Source organism: Danio rerio, chromosome 8, assembly GCF_052040795.2.
Source record: "Danio rerio strain M-AB ecotype USA chromosome 8, GRCz13ab, whole genome shotgun sequence".
Lineage (NCBI taxonomy): Eukaryota > Metazoa > Chordata > Actinopteri > Cypriniformes > Danionidae > Danio > Danio rerio.
Window position 1 is genome coordinate 12,261,238 of NC_141028.1, and position 20,613 is coordinate 12,281,850.

Below are 20,613 nucleotides of genomic sequence, written 5' to 3' on the forward strand. Positions count from 1 at the left end.
GGGGTCGCCGGCTGACAGGTTTGACAACCCCTGTTCTATACATTCGGCTGTTTGACACTATTCTCTGTACCTACCGAGTCAGTAAAGACCACAGACACCCGCATCGTGAAATGCTGAGTTTTTATTTTCCATTTGATGCGAGGAATTAAATGTATTAAAACAACACTCTTCCACCAGTTCTTACTTCATACGGGCATACAATACCTTAATTTGTCATAGGGGGCATGCATGAAATGCTCCTAAATGAAAGTGAAAGTGTTGAACTGCAGTTTAAGTCAAAAAATTAAACACCTGAAATTACATGAAATGTGAATAGTGGGGTGACACAATGACAGTAACCGAATTGTGTGCTATAACATGTAAAACGGGATTGTGAAAAGAACATTCAAAAAAGCAACTTGCGTCAACACATTATTCATATTATTGTCTTATTCAGATTAAGGCAAATCATATGATTACTGATGTCTATGTAAACGTACACTGTAAAACACATTTGTTAACTTTATCAAATGAAATGAGTGTAGTTAATTTAAAATTCACTTAAAAGTTAATTCTACTCATTTGAAAAGAGTTTTGAGCTCAGTGTTGAAGGTAATGAGTTGATTAAATTCCTCATTACTTCAACTTAAATGGAGTCAGTTCACAGCACTCATATAGTTTTTTTTTATTACTTAACTGGTTTGTAATTGGTTTCCTCAAATGGTTTGAGTTGCCTTAACTTATTGGGTTTTACAGTGTAGTCATTGTTAATTTTAAATTGACTTTAAGTCTGGGAAGTGTCTGAAATTTGTTTAATTTTTGCTGGCAGCTAGCTCTCTGCAACTCTTGCATAGTCGGCCTCTGAAACTTAGCAGGCTGTGCTTAGTACCTGAAGGGGAAACCACATGGGAAAGCAAGGTTTCTGCTGGAAGTGGTGTTAGTGAGACCAACCTGTGGTCTGTGTGGGTCCTAATGCCCCAGTATAGTGAAGGGGACACTGTACTGTCAGTGAGCGCCATCTTTTGGAGGAGACGTCGAACTGAGGTCCTGACTCTGTGGTCATTAAAAATCCCAGGATGTCCTTCGCATCCTGGCCAACTGGCCTCTGTCCATCATGGCCTCCTAACTATCCCCACATCATAATTGGCTTTATCAGTCTGTCTCCTCTTCACCAATCAGCTGGTGTGTGGTGTGCTGTCTGGCGCAATATGGCTGCCGTCGCGTCATCCAGGTAGATGCTGCACACTGGTGGTGGATGAGGAGATTACCCCTAAAATGTGTAAGGTGCTTTGAGTGTCCAGAAAAGCGCTATAAAAATGTAAGGAATTATTATTATTATTATTATTATTATTAATTTAGGATTGAGAATGATCTAGAAATTGCTTCTTTTCGTGAAAGCTTAAATGACTGTTTACATGGACATCAGTAATCCAATTATTTGCCTTAATCTGAATAAGACGATATGATTAGGGTGTTTACATGCGTTTCTTTCTGAATGTTCCTTTCATGATCCTCTCTTGCATGTTACAGCACATAATTTGATTAACGTCATAGCGACACAACTTTATCCAGGTTTCCTCTGGAGTTTCATGTAATTTTGGGTGTTTCATTATTAATTTATTAACTGTAGACTTCAACTGTAGTTTGGCACTTTCACTCTTATTCAGGAACATTTCATGCATGCCCCCCATGACAAACGAGATATTGAATGCGAACTGCTGGAAGAGTGTAGTTTTAATGGAATTTGATACTGCATGCTGTATGGAAAAAAAACTTCTGCATTTTCGTCATGCAGGTGTCTATGGTTTCTGCTACATTCATTCTACCATGGCAGGGCACCACACCAAAATTCACCCCAACACAGCTTCTCATTCAAAACATTCAGTCTATTGGAGAAATTCATAAATATTCCTAGCAAATAAATTGCACTTCAGCAGCGTTTATTTGAGAGCCCACAAGAAGATCTGAGCTTAAGCATTGTATTTTTGAGAGGGTGTGCAAGAAGTTTTATGCACAAACAAAGGAAATTGTCGCGCATGCAAAAAGATTTGCATGCTCGATTTACATAAATGTGATCTCGACTTGTAATTCTTCACTCACGACATTTCTCCATTTGTCATTGAAATAACATCATTGGTAGTTGGTAGATTTGTGTAAGACCTGCCGCCGCAGCTGAAAAAAATCCTAGAGGAAACACTGCACTTAATCAAAGTATTGTCTTAATCATATTAAAATCGGATTATTGGTGTCCATGTAAACATACTTACTGTTTTCAATTTAGCAGAAATTTCCCTTTTACCACTAAGCTATGCCAGATTTAGCTTTCTTGAGAATCGGCATCTCATTTGCAGTGTCATTACAAGGTTACACCTGCTTCTAGAAAGCTAAAGTAGAGAAACACCCAGATTTTTTTGTCCTGCTTGTTATTAATGGAGGAGGAGAGGGGTTCGGGATCAATATTCTTATGGGCTGTAAAACTCAGGTTAATGGTGCAGGAATAGTAGTCGATTGCTATGCGCTGCCTTCTTTCCCCTTCTCGTCCGGTTCCTTAGGGCTTGCTGGCTCTCAGCCCCTCATTTCATCTACTGCAATACAAATCGGACACAGACCTTTAAAAGGATTTATATGGTCGTACAGAAGCGTTGGACTGGCCCCTGGCTGTCTGGGCAGAAACACTAAATGACCTTTTAGTGTGGTCACAGTCTGTGAGGGCGAGGGAACGGCGGTGAATATGAGTGAAACGCACTTCGGTGGCCTTCCAGTGACCTGCATTATTACAAAGCCATTTCGTCAGATGTATGATGGAGGCAGAAATGGAGAGAGGGAAGAAAATATGGAGACCTAATGAAAGGGAAGGGTCGCCACCTGTGTGGACGGTGCGCTGTCCGCTTTCTAAGTTAGTCTATGTGGGTTTTATGTGGAGCTTGTTACAAAACCAGATCGATAGCATGTGCAGTTTGGACCCCTGATGGTTTTGTCTATTTACTGGAAAGGGAAAAGGAACATGTAACTCAATTTAGTGCTCTTGGGGCATATTGATTTAATCTATTATTATTATTTTTCTCCCAGGCCACCTGTGTTTCTGATATGCAGAGTCAGTAAGTGATGTGTGCATTAAAAATCCACATAAACCTGATACTGCAATCGTTTATTTTTATTTACTTTTTGGTTTTGTTTTCGTATTGTGACTCAGTTCCCAAAGAAACAGAGTATTGAATGAGAAAACAGTGGTTGTGGCTTGTTTTTTCCTACTTCGAGCTGATTGAATGTAGTAAAGTAGGCATTTCATTCAGAAAGATCGGGATAATACACAAGACATGTCACTCGTATAGTTTTGAATGGGGAAAAATGTAACGGTCATTATGGTGAATAAAGCACCACCTACTAGTACGGAGCCAATCATTGATCGATATATGATGAATAAAGCCCACCTTCTAGTACAGGAGCCAATCAGCAATCGATATAGACTGATGATACTCCAGGGGAGGGGCTCGGACCAGACGTGAGTTTCTGCAGATTTTGTGTGATTTGGATGTTTAGAAATTAAACTAAAGAGACAGTTGTTGTTTGAATTTATTGGTGATACCTAATATGGAATTCAATCGTAAGCTTGACAAGCAATTTTGGAGAATTTGTTGTTTCCTCATTCAAACAGAATGCCCTAGCATACTGCCTGAGAGGTGTTTTAAAGAGGCCGCCAAGTAAAATGAATTGCCTTAAAGGGACTTTGTTACAGCCTAACAGACACCTCCTCACCTTTTTTTGTTTGTTGTCAAAGCGTTGTAAAAAATGACAGTTTGAGGGACATGGTTAAGTATGTTAGCCATGCCCAATACCTCAGACAGCTGGAGTATGACAATTTAATTGAAAACAAACAGGAAGTCCAGTGACAAATTATTTGGCTGTTTCTCAATATGAGTCCTTGTCTGTACTTGCGTTCTTGTGTCCTCGTGAAACGTCATCAACCGTCACCAAAGTACTGTTCCAATTCAAAGTTCACTTCTCGCCAAGTACAGATAAATTACCCGGATGTGTACTTGCTCTGTCCCTTTGGCCAAGGATGCATCAAGAGGTGACTTGTGCGAACTTGCTAAGCTCAGGTATCCCAGAATGCATTGCAGCTAAACCAGCAAACGCTAAGGGTGGAGGAGAAAACCCACACGGTTTTAAAAACTCCTTTACTGTGTCACAAAATAAAGTTTTAAGAGTTTTTCAGGCATATGAGCTGGATTCTCATATGGTTGAGCTGGTAGCCAGTTCTTTGTCCTTTAAGGCTTGGAGTGGGGTGGAGTCTTTTGTTTCAAGTTTGGAGTGGCGAAAAGACTGTAGTCGTGTTGACTTCTGGTTTCGTGGTGCACTAAACTTAAATAGACTCTTAAAGAAAAGTAAAGGAAAAGAAAGAAAGAAAAGTAATGGAGATTGAAACATTTGGGTCGTGCTGTTCACCCGTTATTGTCAGGGTCCACGTCTGCTCACTGGACCTAAAGAAGAAGCTGTCCTGAGCTGGATTGGAACAACTCTCTCTCTGTGGGCTCTTTCCTGGTGGCTAGTCTTGATCGCCAGTTTTTATGAGCATGGTGTTGTAACACTCTTAAGAGCTGAGTTGACCATTGAGAAATTTTATGGTCCTTTGTTGGGAAGCTTGGTGTTTTGCATATGCATTCTGGGTGAATGCTGGTGAAATTTTTTTTTCTTGTTTCTTGTTGCACAGGTGATAACATAAAGTGTAAGCAATCGTTCAGTACACCAAATTAGTTCTGCAGGGACCTCAAGCATGAACCATCTTGTTTAATTGCGATAGTAAAACTAATTACAATTATTACTGCTAATATTATTATTATTTTAATCCTGGCGAGGCAGTGGCGCAGTATGTAGTGCTGTCGCCTCACAGCAAGAAGGTCGCTGGGTCGCAGGATCGAACCTTGGCTCAGTTGTCGTTTCTGTGTGGAGTTTGCATGTTCTCCCTGCCTATGCGTGGGTTTCCTCCGGTTTCCCCCACAGTCCAAAGACATGCGGTACAGGTGAATTGGGTAGGCTTAATTGTCCGTAGTGTGTGTGTGAATGTGTGTGTGGATGTTTCCCAGAGATGAGTTGCGGCTGGAAGGGCATCCGCTGCGTAAAAACTTGCTGGATAAGTTGGCGGTTCATTCCACTGTGGCGACCCCGGATTAATAAAGGGACTAAGCTGACAAGAAAATGAATGAATGAATATTTTAATCCTTATTGTTTAGCCCCTTTATAAGACTGAATTTTTATTCTTCATGGTCTTAAAAAGGTCTTAAAGTCTTAAATTTGACTTGGTGAAACCTGCAGAAACCTAGACTTAAACAAATGCATTCAGTTTGTCCTGTGTAATTGTAAAATCGAAATCCATGTCAAATAAATAAAATAGCTATCCTATCAGAAAAAGCACATGAAGTTACTAGGCTTAAACAGCCCCTATGTTTTACCTACATGTACCTGTGTGTTTGTCTTTCCTTAGATTCACATCGATATCCCAAGGACGAACCCTTTGATTCCTTTGTTCCAGCAGCCTTTGGTACAGGAGGTAGGTGATCTCTTTTTTGACAGAAACACCTGACGAGACGTTGCACATCACACCTTTGTCAGACCCGCCAGCATCACACACACAGCAGCCGTGGAACGTTTAACCGGATATTTTATGCAAAATTGACATTTTCTGTTAATGTATTTATCCTCAGGCCATTCATAATGTAGGTGATTTTTTTTCTTTTTCTTCAGTAGAACATTAAAGAAAATTATTAGCTGAAACCATGGAACTTCATAAAATGCAAGTTAAAGGCTTCTGGCAATACCCGTAGCTATTGATGATAAATTGAGATCTCATGCAAGAAAATGAACATTATATACTGCATTGTTATCTTTAACAGTCCTGTAACAGTGAGCTTTATTTATATACTGTATACAGTTGAAGTCAGAATTATTAGCCCCTTGTTTATTTTTCCCCCAATTTCTGTTTAACGGAGAAAAGATTTTTTCAACACATTTCTAAACACCATAGTTTTAATAACTCATTTCTAATAACTGATTTGTTTTATCATGTCTCAATTAAACTAGGTTAATTAGGTTAATTAGGCAGGTTAGGCTAATTAGGCAAGTTATTGTATTGTGAAGGTTTGTTCTGTAGACAGTTGGAAAAAAATAGATTAAAGGGGCTAATAATTTTGACCTTAAATTATTATTTGTTCATTAAGAAATGCTTTTATTCTAGCCGAAATAAAACAAATAAGACTTTCTCTAGAACCAATATTATCAGACATGCTGTGAAAATTTACTTGCTCTGTTAAACATAATTTGGGAAATATATATATATATATATAAAAAAAAATCAAAAATCAAAGGGGGGCTTATAATTCTGACTTCAACTGTATATACACACTCATCTGCAACTTAATTAGGTACACCTGTACAACTCGTTAATGCCAATTTCTAATCAGCCAATCACATGTCAGCAACTCAATGCATTTAGGTGGTCAAGACCATCTGCTGCAGTTCAAACAGAGCATCAGAATGGGTAAGAAAGGTGATTTAAGTGGCGTTGAACGTGGCATGGTTGTTGGTGTCAGACGTGCTGGTCTGAATATTTTAGAAACTGCTGATCTGCTGCTAATTTCAAGCACAACCACCTCAAGGGTTTACAGAGAATCTTCTCCCATCAGGTGAAGTTTTTTTTCCCTCTCCGCTGTCGCCACTGCCTCGCATGGTTCAGGATTGGTAGAGCTACGCATCGATGAATTTGCTCTTCAGTGTTTGAACTCTCAGTAATGATTAAATCACACTGAACTGAGCTAAACTGAACTGAACTGAACTTAAACACTAAAACCTGAACCACACTGTTCCAGTTACTGAACCACACTGTTCCAGTTACTATGACCATTTATGTGAAGCTGCTTTGACACAATCTACATTGTAAAAGCGCTATACAAATAAAGCTGAATTGAATTGAATTGAATTGAGAATGGACAGAAAAACGAAAATATTCAGGCAGTTCTGTAGTCGCAAATGCCTTGTTGATGCCAGATGGGGTCAGAGGAGAATGGCCAGATTTGGAGCAACAATACCTCAAAAAAACCACTTGTTTCAACCAAGGTATGCAGAAGAGCATCTCTGAATGCACACCATTTCCAACATTGAGGCGGATGGGCTACGGCAGCTGAAGATCACACCGGGTGCCACTCCTGTCAGCTAAGAGCTGGAAATTGAGGTTACAGTTGGCACAGGTTCACCAAAATTGGACAATAGAAGACTGGAAAAACATTGCCTGGTCTGATGAATCTTGATGTATCCTGCAACATTCAGATGGTTGGGTCAGAATTGGCATCAACAACATGAAAATGATCCATCCTGCCTTTTAGCAATGTTTAAGGCTGGTGGTGTTGGTGTAATGGTGTGGGGGATATTTTCTTAGCACACTTTGGGCCCATTAGAACTAATTGAGCATCGTGTCAACACCACAGCCTACCTGAGTATTGTTGTCCATCCCTTTATGACCACAGTGTACCCCTCTTCTGATGGCGTCTTCCAGCAGGATAACGCATCATGTCATGAAACATGAATCATCTCAAACTGGTTTCTTGAACATGACAATTAGTTCACTGTACTTAAATGGCCTCCACAGTCACTAGAACTCAATGCAATAGAGCTCTTTTGGAATGTGGTGGAACAGGAGATTCGCATCATGAATGTGCAGCCAACAAATCAGAAGCAACTGCGTGATGCTATCATGTCAATTTTGGATTCCCAGTACCTTTTTAAATATATGCCATGAAGGGTTAAGGCAATTCTAAAGGTAAAAGGGGGTTTAACCCCGTACTAGTAAGGTATTCCTAATAAAGTGGTCGTATACATAAGATTTAACCTATTTGCCTTTTAATTGCAAAATATAATTAAAGTTGGAGGTATTTTGACAAAATTCTGACAGAATTCATTTTGCTTGGATTTTTATGAGACAAAGTGTATATATTTTTTTATATTTTAGTTGAATAATGTGAATATTTACCTATTCAGTATGCCTACAATTGAACAATGGTTATATGATTTATTTATTCTGTACAGGCCCGTAGCCAGTCTGGTGAAAGGGGTGGTTCTTTTTTTCTCAAAAAGTAGACCTATTTGCAATTATACATCTCAGTTTCTATTTAACTATGATATTTCAATACTGCATTTTAGTGACTTTTTTTTTTTTTTTGCTGGATTAGCTAGTCAGATGCCATCATAACCAGACTTTTTGATGTACTATAAATATTTCCTAAAAATTTGCAATAAAGAAAAATACAAGACAAAGACCAAAAACAAACTGGCTAGCACATTCAACTGCCCTCAGTCACAATTTGGCCATTTCAGTAAAAATAATAATGAAAACATAAATATAATAATAATAATCATCATCATCATACTTTAATAATAATGAATTCTTCAGAATTTTTCTAGCCTCTTTGGTAAAAAAAAAAAAAAAAAAAAAAGTACATTTGAAAATTCCTAGATATCAACAATAGCCAAAATATATTAACATGAATTTAATATGGTCCACTTCTGGTGCTTCACACCTTTTTATTGCTCATTTTTATTTTAGAAATAAGGTCCAAGGTTTAGAGTAAAAGTTACCTGTAAAGTGTTTTCTCTGTTTAAAAACAACACAGTAGTGAAAGAAGACTTCTCTTACGTCAGATTATATTCCCACCAGAGCTTTCCACTTCTAAAGAGGTTTAAGCGATCTGATTTATATCCAATCAGAAAAAAAACTAATGAAGTGACCAAACAGCCGATAAAACACAGGTGTGATAGGATTAGCGCCTTTTGCTGTGAAGTGACATCTGACAGCTGAGGACTCCACTTGCTATTAAAACCTTCGTCGGATAGTTATTTAAAAAAAAAGTAATGGCAAAAATAGGGAAAGGGAGGTCATGTACTGGACAATTCAACAGATATACAGGACGTCCCGACTAATGCTGCCAGTTAGCCTAGAACCTCATGGATAGGAGCAGATTTGCATCTGTGAGGAAGTAAGTAACTTTGGCTTTGGCTTTGGCTCTTTGTGAACATATGTTTAATATTTTGCGATAATGACGCCGCTGCCTGCCTTTTCTGCTTTCTTGCTCTTTTCGACTCTGTATAAATGTCGTATCAAAGATTTAAACATTACCACTCAGTGGGTTATGTCGTGACTCCCGTCACATTATTGTTTTTTTGAGGCTCTATGGGATTCTAATTACTGGCCATAGTTATTTAAAATGACACTTTATTACAATACATTATAAATACATTATATTATTATATATAATATATTATATCATATTAAATTACTTAAATCATTAAAATGACTAAAATAAAAGTATTAAAATAATTAAAAGGACAAATTCTGTACCTTTTGGTCATGGGGGGGTGGTTACGGGCATGCTGTATTTCTTTTGTATCACAGCTTAGAAATTTTGCATTATAATAACACTGTTTTTTGTAAAAGTAAAGTACATTTGTGTACTTGTCATTTCTGACTTATTACTTATAATTTTTCAAAACAATAACCCATTCAGGTTTCATTTCAACATTTTGTCAGTAGAAATTGTCTTTTGACTACAGTATTAATTGTTTCAACAACATAAATGGCTTTTGATAAATCACATTCTTTTATTTTATTCCATTTTACTTAATTAAATGTCATAAGTTTTTATTGGCTAAATGAACATCTCAAATAACATTATTTGACTTAATTATATTTCTTTTTTTTATAAACTAACCTGGCTATTTGACCTTGTAGAGCAGTTTGGTTTATCATACTGTAGTTCTATTTTTGTTTCTCATAGTAGTTAAAATTGTAATTAAAATGAAGTTATTCTCCTCATGCATCATTTTATATGATAATAAACCAAAACACATCAAGAAAGGTTTCACCACTGCAAGAATTCATCAATAATTTCTAATCACTAATGATGTTACCACTGTTCTGGAATGTGTTTTAATGGCTTGCAGAGAGCATGCATTAGTAGAACTGAGCTTTGTGTAATTGGATGCAGACCAGCAGGGGGTGCTGTGGTGTTTTGTCTTATATAGCAGAGCACAACACGAGTAACTCAGAAACCACAAGAAAAAGAGCTCTTGAAATGCAGCCCCGTTTGCAAACCAAGCATCTAAATGAGTGGATCTGTTGGTCTGTTAGGAGTCAATTAAGATTCACCCATTGCCTAAAAGTCAACGATCACATTACCTATGAGAAATTATATTTTTGTGAATCATTGTCTTGTTTTTTTGTCTGTTTGTTTGTGTTTTCCAGGTGTTTGAGCGGATTCTGTTCATCTGGGCCATCCGTCACCCCGCTAGCGGATACGTGCAGGGCATTAATGACCTGGTCACTCCCTTTTTTGTGGTCTTCCTCTCTGAATTCGTAGGTAAGTGTCTAATAGTGCATAGATCAGTTGTTCTTTTTATCAAATTTGTCTGCTATTTGGTCATTCTGTTCAGTCTCTATGTCTATCCTTCTTTTTGTACACTGTTCTATCTATCTATTGTTGTGTGTAATTCTGTTTATCATGTGATATAACTATCAATCCATCCATCGTTCTGTTTGTCAGGTGATTTAACCATCCATTCATCCATCATATTGTTTATGATGTCATTTAACCATCCATCTATCATTCCATCATTTCATCCATCATTCCATCCATCCATCCATCCATCCATCATTCTGTTTATCATGTGATTCATCCATCCATCCATCCATATACAAGCTGTTCCATGCATTAATTTATCAGGTCTTGATTCAGTCGTTCGTTCATTTATTCTGTCAACAGCTGAGTCGTTTGTTTGTTCATTCGTTCTTCATTCTGCCGTTCGCTCTGTCATTTGTTTGTTCGTTGGTTATTCTGCCGTTCGCTCTGTCATTTGTTTGTTCGTTGGTTATTCTGCCGTTCGCTCTGTCATTTGTTTGTTCGTTGGTTATTTTGCTGTTCGCTCTGTCATTTGTTTGTTTGTTTGTTCTTCATTCTGCCGTTCGCTTTGTCATTTCTTTGTTTGTTCGTTCTTCATCTTGCCGTTCGCTCTGTCATTTGTTTGTTTGTTTGTTTGTTCGTTCTTCATTTTGCCGTTCGCTCTGTCATTTGTTTGTTCGTTTTTCTTTCTGCCGTTCGCTCTGTCATTTGTTTGTTTGTTTGTTCGTTCTTCATTCTGCCATTCGCTCTGTCATTTGTTTGTTTGTTCGTTCTTCATTCTGCCGTTCGCTCTGCCATTTGTGTGTTCATTCATTCCTTATTCTGTCGTTTTCCTTGTCTTTTGTTTGTTAGTTTGTTTCTTTATTCTGTCGTTCGCTCTGTCGTTTGTTCATTTGTTTGTTAATTCTTTGGTTCGCTGTCAATTGTTTGTTCGTTTATCCAGTCTGTTGTTCGCTCTATCATTAGTTTGTTTGTTCGTTCGTTCATTTGTTTGTTCACTCTGTCATTTGTTTGTTCATTCTGTGGTTCGTGTTGTAATTTGTATGTTCGTTTGTTCGTTCATTTTGTCGTTTGCTTATTCTGTCTATCGCTGTCGTTCGTTCGTTTATTTGTTTGTTCATTCTGTCATTTGTTTGTTTGTTCCTTCTGTCATTTATTCATTAATTCATTCTGTCATTCGCTCTGTTATTTATTTGTTTGTTCGCTCATTCTGTCATTCGCTCTGTCATTTGTTTTTGTTTGTTTATTCTGTCGTTTGATCTGTTATTTGTTTGTTGGTTCATTCATTCCGTCATTTGCTCTCATTTGTTTGTTCGTCTCTTTATTCTTTCATTCGCTCTGTTATTTGTTTGTTCGTTGAATCACTCACTCACATCATTTGCTCTCTTTCCTTCATTCATCTTTCCTTCATTGATCTGTCTTTCATTTTGTTCTGTTATTCTTTTGATTTTGATTTTATCAAATTTCTACTAGTTGTCTTTCCATCTATCTATCTATCTATCTATCTATCTATCTATCTATCTATCTATCTATCTATCTATCTATCTATCTATCTATCTATCAATCAGTCAATCAGTCAATCAGTCAATCAATCAATCAATCAATCAATCAATCAAATAATCATTCTATCCTTCTTTCTATCGTTCTTTCTATCATTCTATCCTTCTTTCTATCGTTCTATTCTTCTTTCTATCGTTCTATCCTTCTTTTTAGCATTCTATTGTTCTGTCATTCTGTCCACCCTTCTATCATTGTTTTGTATTTGTATTGTTCTGTCACCCTATATATAGTAGCATTCTATCGTTCTATCTATCCATCTAAATCATTATACCATTGTATCATTCTGTCTAGTCTATAATAGCCGTCGAATTGGTCTGACCGATTTTTCACCTTTCTGAATGTGTCTGTATGGTTGAGCACATCAGTTTTGTTTGCTCCACTAATAGTGTGTGATGTATACAAGAGTCAGAGAGACCGAGACAGGCTGCTATCTGACAGATGATGCCGGAAAATGGTTGTATAAATTGTAAACAAACTGGCAATATCCTGCGAAAAATGTCAGATGCAAAAATACAGAATATCAATTATCTTTGAAAGAAACTCTGAAAGATAGACAGTGGGTGAGAGAGAAGTGGCGAAAGGAGGAGACGGATGGAGAGAGTGACAGACGGGAAGAAAGAGAGATTGGGAGAGAAGGTGAGACAAGACAAGTCTGATGGACGGTAAACAGAGAGACAGATGGCGAAAGAGGAAGACAGCGTAGGGATAGACAGACAGACAGCTCTATCAATTGTACTTTTTGGATTCTATCTGTTTTAGCGTTCTGTCTTTACTTTTGTCTGTGTACTATTCTATCTATTGTTGTCTCACATCCCTCTATCTATCCATGTGATTTAACCATCAGTTCTTCTATTCATCTATCCATCCATCCATCATTCTATTTATCATGGGATTTTAACCATCAGTCTTTACATCCATCCATCTATTTATCCATCTGTTTGTCATGTGAGTTATCTATCTTTCCATCCATCCTTCCATCAATCCATCCATCTGTCCAACAATCTTTCCATCATACATCCGTCCAATAATCATTCTATCCATCCAATAATCATTCCACTCACAAGTTGTTCCATCCTTCCATCCATCCATCCATCCATCCATCCATACAATTGTCTTTCTGTCATTCTACCTGCTTTTTGTCTGTCTGTTGTCAGCCTTTCAATTATTTGATTTTCTTTTTTTTGTCTGCCTGCCTGCCTGCCTGCCTATCTATCTATCTATCTATCTATCTATCTATCTATCTATCTATCTATCTATCTATCTATCTATCTATCTATCTATCTATCTATCTATCTATCTATCTATCTATCTATCTATCTATCTATCTATCTATCTATCTAGTATCTGTTTTAATGTCAGTCTATTTGATTTTCTGTCTATCTATTTACCATACTTTAAAATGATCTGTCTGTACATTAATCGTTCTGATGTTATACTTACTGTTCTGTCATGGTGTATTTCTGTCTGTCTTTCTCTCAGACTTGATTCTATCTGCCATTCTACGCTTCTATCGGATGGATAGATAAAGGGAGAGATGAAAAGAGATAAAGGGAGACAGACAGGCAGGGAAATAGACTCTCTAGCTCTCGTCCTCATTGCTATTCTCCCTCCACCCAGCAGCCTTCCCCTCCCTTCCTTATTTATTTCCTGTCCTCTCATGTGAAGGTTAATTACTTATGGATAGTTAAGGATTACAGAAGAACAATAGGAGGCTCATTGATCTCTCCGGTGTGCCGCTGCTGCAATGTCACCAGTGCAAACACCGGGACATACCCACAGATTACCTGGATCACCAATCGATTTCTCTTTTTCTCCTCTCTCTGTCTGTCTGTCTGCCTCTTCCTCTCTGTCTCTCTTTCTCTTTCTCTTTTAAGTCAATTCAAATTGAAAAGAGCTATATTAGCTTCAAGTATTGACAAAGCATTGCAGATTACATAAACGATGAATAAAATATTAAAGTGATGATATAATAAATATTTACATGCATAAAAACACAATTAAAAGTTTACATACAATAAGAAAAAAAAGACTAGTATATTTATTATATTAAAAGCATTATATTAAAAATATTCAAGACATTACATAAAAATTAGAATGTAAGAAAATAGTATAAAATATACTAGGGCTGGGCGATATTGCAGAAAATTATCACAATATCATGTTTCAATACATTCAACATCGATAATTATTTAATTTTTTTTTACCAGTACGTTTAGGAATATCAGAATTTTTATTTAAGCACTTACTTTAATTTTCCAACATTTGTCAGGCAAATAGTTTCAATAGTCAAAAACAAAAATATTCAAACTAAATATCTGATCTCTTTATAATCAAATAAACATAAATGTTAAAGAGTTAAGAAGTGTGTGCAATTGTAAAGTGTAAACTCTAAACAATCAGAGCAAACTTTAAGGTGTGAATAATAATGATACAGTAAACATCAAACACTGTCAACAACACAAATTATGATAATCAATTCTGAGCTTTCAAGTAAAGGAACCAACCATCAATATTCAAATACATATTGCAGCATTACAAATTGTGAATGACTTGAAAGTTGACTTGAAAGTTGAATGACTATATTACCCCATATGCTAGAAAATCTTTCAGATGGGGAGCTAGTGGCTGGGATGCACAATAAAAGAAACCAAAAAGCCACTCTGGCAACATCCTTATATCCATTTTTATTTACAATCTCTTTGCTGCTGCTATATGGTACTCATTTTCGCATGTTTTTTTTATTCTGACCTAAAGTGACAAGTGTGTGCGCGTGGATTTCTTGACCATTTACAATGGAATGCGCTTGAGCTCTCTTGGTGTCTATCTATAACTAGGTGATCATCAACCATTTTCTTAGAGGATGAAAAACAAACAAATCATTGCTGCTGCTCCAATACAAGTTAATGGAGATGTAATTAGTCTGCCATTATTATTGAAATCTGTATATTCCATATAAAGTGTAAAGATTTGTTAGTTCTACTTGCATGAATTGCAGTGCCCTTGCGGAATTTGAAAAAGTTCAGATGTTTTCAACTAGGTGCGACTAAGCCGAAAAAAAAAAAATTAATAATAATAATGATAATAATAACAATAATAATAATAAATTAGGGATGTCCCTATCAGTTTTTTTGCCCTCAAGTCCGAGTTTGTCATTTAATTTGCAGTGTCTACCATTACCGAAACAGGATCCGATACTTCTATAATTCACAAAAAAAGAATAAAGAAGAGCGAAGAAACAGATCCAGAATGTTCCTTATTTTTAAATTTAATTCACCTTATTTTAACATTCTACAACTCGGTTAACAAACAGAACACTTCTGTAAGGTAGCTTGAACAATCAAGTAATAATAAATAACAGAAATTCATCACTTTTAGACTTTAGTACAACAATAAATATATATATAAAAACTAATCTAAAAATAAATAGCACCTCAACTTAAAACACCCTGCAGGCAATCCCAACTTTACATATCTTAGTGTGCTATGATGTCGTCATCAACTTTATAATACCTCCAGACCACACATACTCTGTGTTGCTGTTTCTGTGTGAAGTCAAGATCGGGGTCTAAATCTGTGCCACTCCATAACTATAGATGCGCTAAAAAAATAATGAGAATATATACAGTATGTTTGAGTCCTGATCGAGAGGTAATATCCGATAATAAATAAATAAATAAATAAATCAGTATAAATTGTGCATTTAACAGGCAACATTTTAGGATAAAACCGTAAGAATTATCAGGATATTTGCAATGATTCGTGTATAACTATCTAGAAGTGTGTGTTTGTGTGTGTATGTTTGTTCTCGCTTTCTCTCTCTCTCTCTCTCTCTCTCTCTCTCTCTCTCTTTCTCTCTCTCTCTCTCTCTCTCTCTCTCTCTCTCTCTCTCTCTCTCTCTCTCTCTCTCTCTCTGTCTTCCAAATTGTCCTCATCCTTCCATTTCTCCATGAAGCTCAAAAGCAGATTTTTCATACCCTCTTATTCTGCAGGGCCTGTCTCTCTCTAATATGTTTACGAGATCTATGAATGTGTATATGTATGTGTGTATATGTATCTGTGTGTGTTTGGGATTCACCACGTGTGTGAGCGAGCGACTCAATGCCGCGGGTTGAATGAGCTGCATTGATCGGCTGGATTTAAGTGTTTACAGAGGCTTGCGAGGGTGCAGAGCACACGGTGGGGGGCTCGACCCGGCGATCGATGCGTCTGAACGAACTTCATGATCCCAACATGCTGCCGGTGGGAGATAAAAAAGCGAGGTTAGCGCCCTCCCTCCGTCGTGGGTTTCACCCTTGCCGACGGGGGCCCCCAGGCGAACACATCTGGGTTTTTTGGGCATTTAGGTACAAATGAATTCAAAACCAACACTATGATTTTGTTTTTGTTTGTTTATCTAGCTCACAATGCTAGTTTTGTGGGGAACAATTAATCTGTCCCAATAGATGTCAATACGAAAAAAGCTAAACTCAAAAACCTTGTTATTTGAAGAGCCCCTATTATGGGTTTTTGAAAACAATCTTCCATGTAGTGTGTCACTCAGCACTAAGTAAAGTGAAATATCCAGCTTAGGCTTAAATCTGAAAGTGCACAGTGTTTAAAACTATTGATTTATCTATAAAAGAGTCAACTCATAGTGCTTTAAATGAATCGTCTTGATAATGAGTCTTTAGCCATTTTGGCGTACTGTCGATATGAAACTTAAGCTCCGCCCAGTTGTTACGTGCGCAAACCCAGGAAATTTAAAATCTGCGGTCCCACCCACTAGCAAAGAAAAAGAGGAAGACAAACACTGTTGCAGATCCCGGTTGAGTAAAGTCATGAAGACGTTGTGCTCAGTTAGTTATTACTAGAAGTGTGAGGGGAAAGTTATTTTCTTTACCCAAAGATTAAGCTGTGAGTCAGTGGTTGAGGTTTATTTTTGCAAAAATACCTCAGCATTATAGCCCCAGCCTTGTACTGTGTTCTTGTCATTTTTCTGACAAATGCTTCTGCGATCTACATGCTTACAATGGGGGATTCGTCGGCCATTTGTTAAATGAAGGATCAGAAAAGACTACTGATGTTTGGGACTTTGACAGATCTCGACAGAAACTTTATCAGTACATGGCTCATGGATAAGTTTCTTTCTTCATTTCACAAGTGTAAGTAAGTGCAATTAAAATGGTTGCCTCCTTGTTTTCTTTAGCTTGCAAATTATGTATTTTATTGTGTTTTGTTACATGTAACCACTTGTGCTTTATCTGGTTAACTCTTTAACCAGTTAAAGAGTTAAGACCTTAGAATCATATCGCACCTTAGAATCATATCGCGTCTAAGGTGCAGAGTGTTTAGGTTCGGGGGTGAGGTGCCTGAATAACACTGTTGAGAACATGGGCCTGTAAAAGATTAGAATAAAATATTACAAATATTTTGGAACAGTAAAAAAACATTAATAAAAAAATCTTACTCGTATCTAAGGCCCCGTTTACACTAATGCGTTTTAGTTTGAAAACGCATAAGTTTTGCTACGGTTACGCCATCCGTCCACACTACGCCGGAGTTCTCGAGCGCCGAAAACGGAGCGTTTCGAAAACGCTGGAGAGGCCGTTTTCATTCTGAAACGCAGCTGCTCCGTCTCAGTGTGGATGATGGAAAACGGAGACATTTGAAAACGGAGGCGGGGCTGCAGACATTCGCCTCTCTGATTGGGGCTTTTCCTGAATATTAAGTAGCCTAACACGCACAGTTCAGTCCTGCATCTTCTCCGTGTAAGTTAAAACTTCGCAAGTTTGATCATGGCTGCAGTCTCTTCTTCTCAGTTTGATATGGAAAGCAGACTATACCGAGGACACGGGTAAATCTTCAAAGGGAACAGTGTACTTTATAACTTCATTCACATCACCCTGGCTACGTTGTTTTACTTTCTCAACAATAAAATGTAAACATGATATAAGGAACTGCCTATTTTCATTTTAATATTAACAACTAAACAGACAGCAAAAATGTTGAGGCGTCGTGCTGCAAATATGAGCGTCATCTTCACTGTGTGCATATTTATAACAAAACGGAGCCTACAACAACTGCCTCCTTTCAATTTCAGTGAAAATACGAAACACACCCTCTCTTTGCTGAATATCAGTTTTAATCGATAATGGCCATTATAAAAGTATAACATACAATAAGTTTATACATTATAGGAAATAAAGGCAAGCGATCAGTCAATATACAGAATGTACGTGCTTACATTAATCATTAACTTATCTTTGCGCTTAGCCAAAACACGTTACCTGAGAACAAGTAATAGATTCCAATGTCCAATGAATATGTCGTTAAATAAAGACAACAAGATGAAAGAAATATTCCGTTTAATAAATATAGTGAGGTTAGATCCAGCGGGAGATGCTTGATGAGAAGTCCGACTAGCACAGCTCTCATCTGGGTAGATTGGCTACAGCGCTTGCCTGAGAGTGTGTGTGTGGTCACGTGATGTGCGTTTTCAGCGTTTTGGTGTGGACGGAGAGCAGTTCAGAAACGCTGGGTGAAACGCGAGTGTGGACGCGGATCGTTTTCATTCTAAAACGCCGTTTTAAAACTAAAACGCACTAGTGTAAACGGGGCCTAAGAAACAGTATTACAGAAAATTTTGGTGGTTGAGAAACGGGAGTTTTCAGGGATAGATAACAAAATGGGTGGGAGGCTAGAGATGGGTCTGAAATACGGGAAACTCCCGGGAAAAACATGTGTGTCACACATACACTCTGCACTCTGACTACTTCAATATTGTTGATATGCCATGCTGGGCATTTCGCTCTGTCTCACGCTGAACTCTGTCGACCAATCGCAACAGACTGTCATCGGTCCAATCAGCGCAGATTAGTTTCGCGCTAAGGAAGGGTTTGGGAACAAATGAATCATTAAACGAATAATATGGAAGTCGCTGGGATAATTAGGTAAAAATAAATGCAGATTATAAGACAATGAAAGTGTTTTTTGACCTTGCATGCATATCAGCCTGTTGTTTGAGACATTTAAAACCAAAATATGGCCCTATTTAATGTATAATAGGGGCTCTTTAAAATCTGAAAATGCACTTCCTGTTTGTTTTTAGGTAAGTTCTCAGCCCGCCATTTTTTTTGATCGTAAGGACCAAACCTGAAAGTCTAGCCTGGAGTCGCACAGGATTGTCACCTGTCGACTGTCTCATCGTTTTGTTCTATCTGTCTGACGGCCGTTGCTTTGTTCTATCTGTCGGTCTGCCGCCTAATCTTCTATCATTCTGTCAGCCATCGTTTTGTTCTATCTGTCTGTCGGCTGTCCCTTCGTTCTATCTGTCTGTCGTTCTATTGTTCTTTCGAATTGTCATTCGTTCTCTCATTCTATAGTTCATTCAATCTATCATTCATTCTGCCATTCTATCGTTCATTCTATCTATTGTTCTATCAATCTATTGTTTGTTCTATCTATTGTTTTATCAATCTATCATTCAATCTATCATTTATTCTATCTAATGTTCTTTCCATCTGTTCTGTCATTCTATCATTAATTCTTTGTATTGTTTTATAGATCTATCGTTCGTTTTGTCACTATCGTTCATTCTATCTTTTGTTCTATCGATCTAGGGTTCGTTATATCTATTTTTTAGCACTCTAGCATTATATTATTCTATCTGTCTATCTATCTATCTATTCGTCTGTCCGTTTGTTCGTTCATCCGTCCGTCCGTCTGTTTATATCTGTATCTGTCTTTTAGGTTGTAATTACTCTACCTAAAACCCTTTTCATTATCTTTCTGAATGAAATGCCTACTTTATTACATCCAATCAGCTCACAGTACAAAAAACAAGCCACACCCACTGTTTTCTCATATTGTGTTTTTCTAGGATCTGCATCACAATATGAAAAAAAGCAACAGTCGCAGCTTCAGGTTCATGCAGACTTTAACGGCTTCGCCTGCTCTCCAGACGCAGCGTTTTTGCCAACTTTGGCTGTGCTGTTTCTCTTGGCCGGCACGCCTCAGTGGCTTTCTAGGGCTCCTCTGTGAGCTTTTTAGCTTTCTGCTGAGACCGTCCTCTGAGAAAGCTAGCGGAGGAGAGTATTGGCGCTTCGCATTTAGCTCAATATCAGCGAGGAGCGTTTTAAAGAGTAGCCGGCAGGAAGGAGAGTCACGGCGCCCTTCGGTTTAAAGTGTTGGTATTGATGCGCCCAAGAATTTGAAGTGGAGAAAAAGAGAGAGAGAGAATATTCTCAAAGGGTAAATCATCACATTTACCCTGACAGACAAAGAGGACAGCGGGGAAATCTCCTCTGTAAAGCATCAATGCCCTGTCTCTGTCTCTTTCACTCTCACTCACACACACACACCCACACACACATACTCACACATCAGATTTTCATTACTGAAGAGGGTTTGTGATATGTTCACCTTATTATTTATTGGCTTTCTGCTTTTATGGACTGTTATTTGCGCCGTCGCCGTGCAGTTTTAGTATTAGATGGATAGTCTGGGGGAGAGAGGTTTGGGGTTTGGTGGTGGTGTTGTTGTTGAATCCTGGCCTCAAATGGCTTGTTGTTTTGATTTGATAAAAGACACAATAAGTAACAGAATTTGTGGTAACATTGTCAGTTAATGTATTAATTAACCTTGACTAACAATG

The 20,613-nt window shown here is 37.6% G+C and overlaps 1 protein-coding gene and 1 long non-coding RNA gene across 3 annotated transcripts in view; one reads left to right on the plus strand and one right to left on the minus strand.

Annotated features, from left to right (window-relative positions):
* The window catches only part of tbc1d22b (TBC1 domain family, member 22B), a 122,851-nt gene that overhangs the window by 35,706 nt on the left and 66,532 nt on the right, over nt 1–20,613 (plus strand). For both annotated transcript variants that reach the window (XM_087264383.1, XM_087264384.1), the window contains 2 exons: nt 5,462–5,527; nt 10,268–10,382. In XM_087264383.1, coding sequence (XP_087120509.1) covers nt 5,462–5,527; nt 10,268–10,382 — 181 coding nt within the window. The remainder of the gene's footprint in view (nt 1–5,461; nt 5,528–10,267; nt 10,383–20,613) is intronic.
* Nucleotides 8,132–13,994, minus strand: LOC147842579 (uncharacterized). The gene is made up of 2 exons (XR_015497744.1): nt 9,365–13,994; nt 8,132–8,992 (listed from the first exon to the last, which is right to left on the minus strand). It is a non-coding gene; the product is annotated as an uncharacterized LOC147842579 (long non-coding RNA).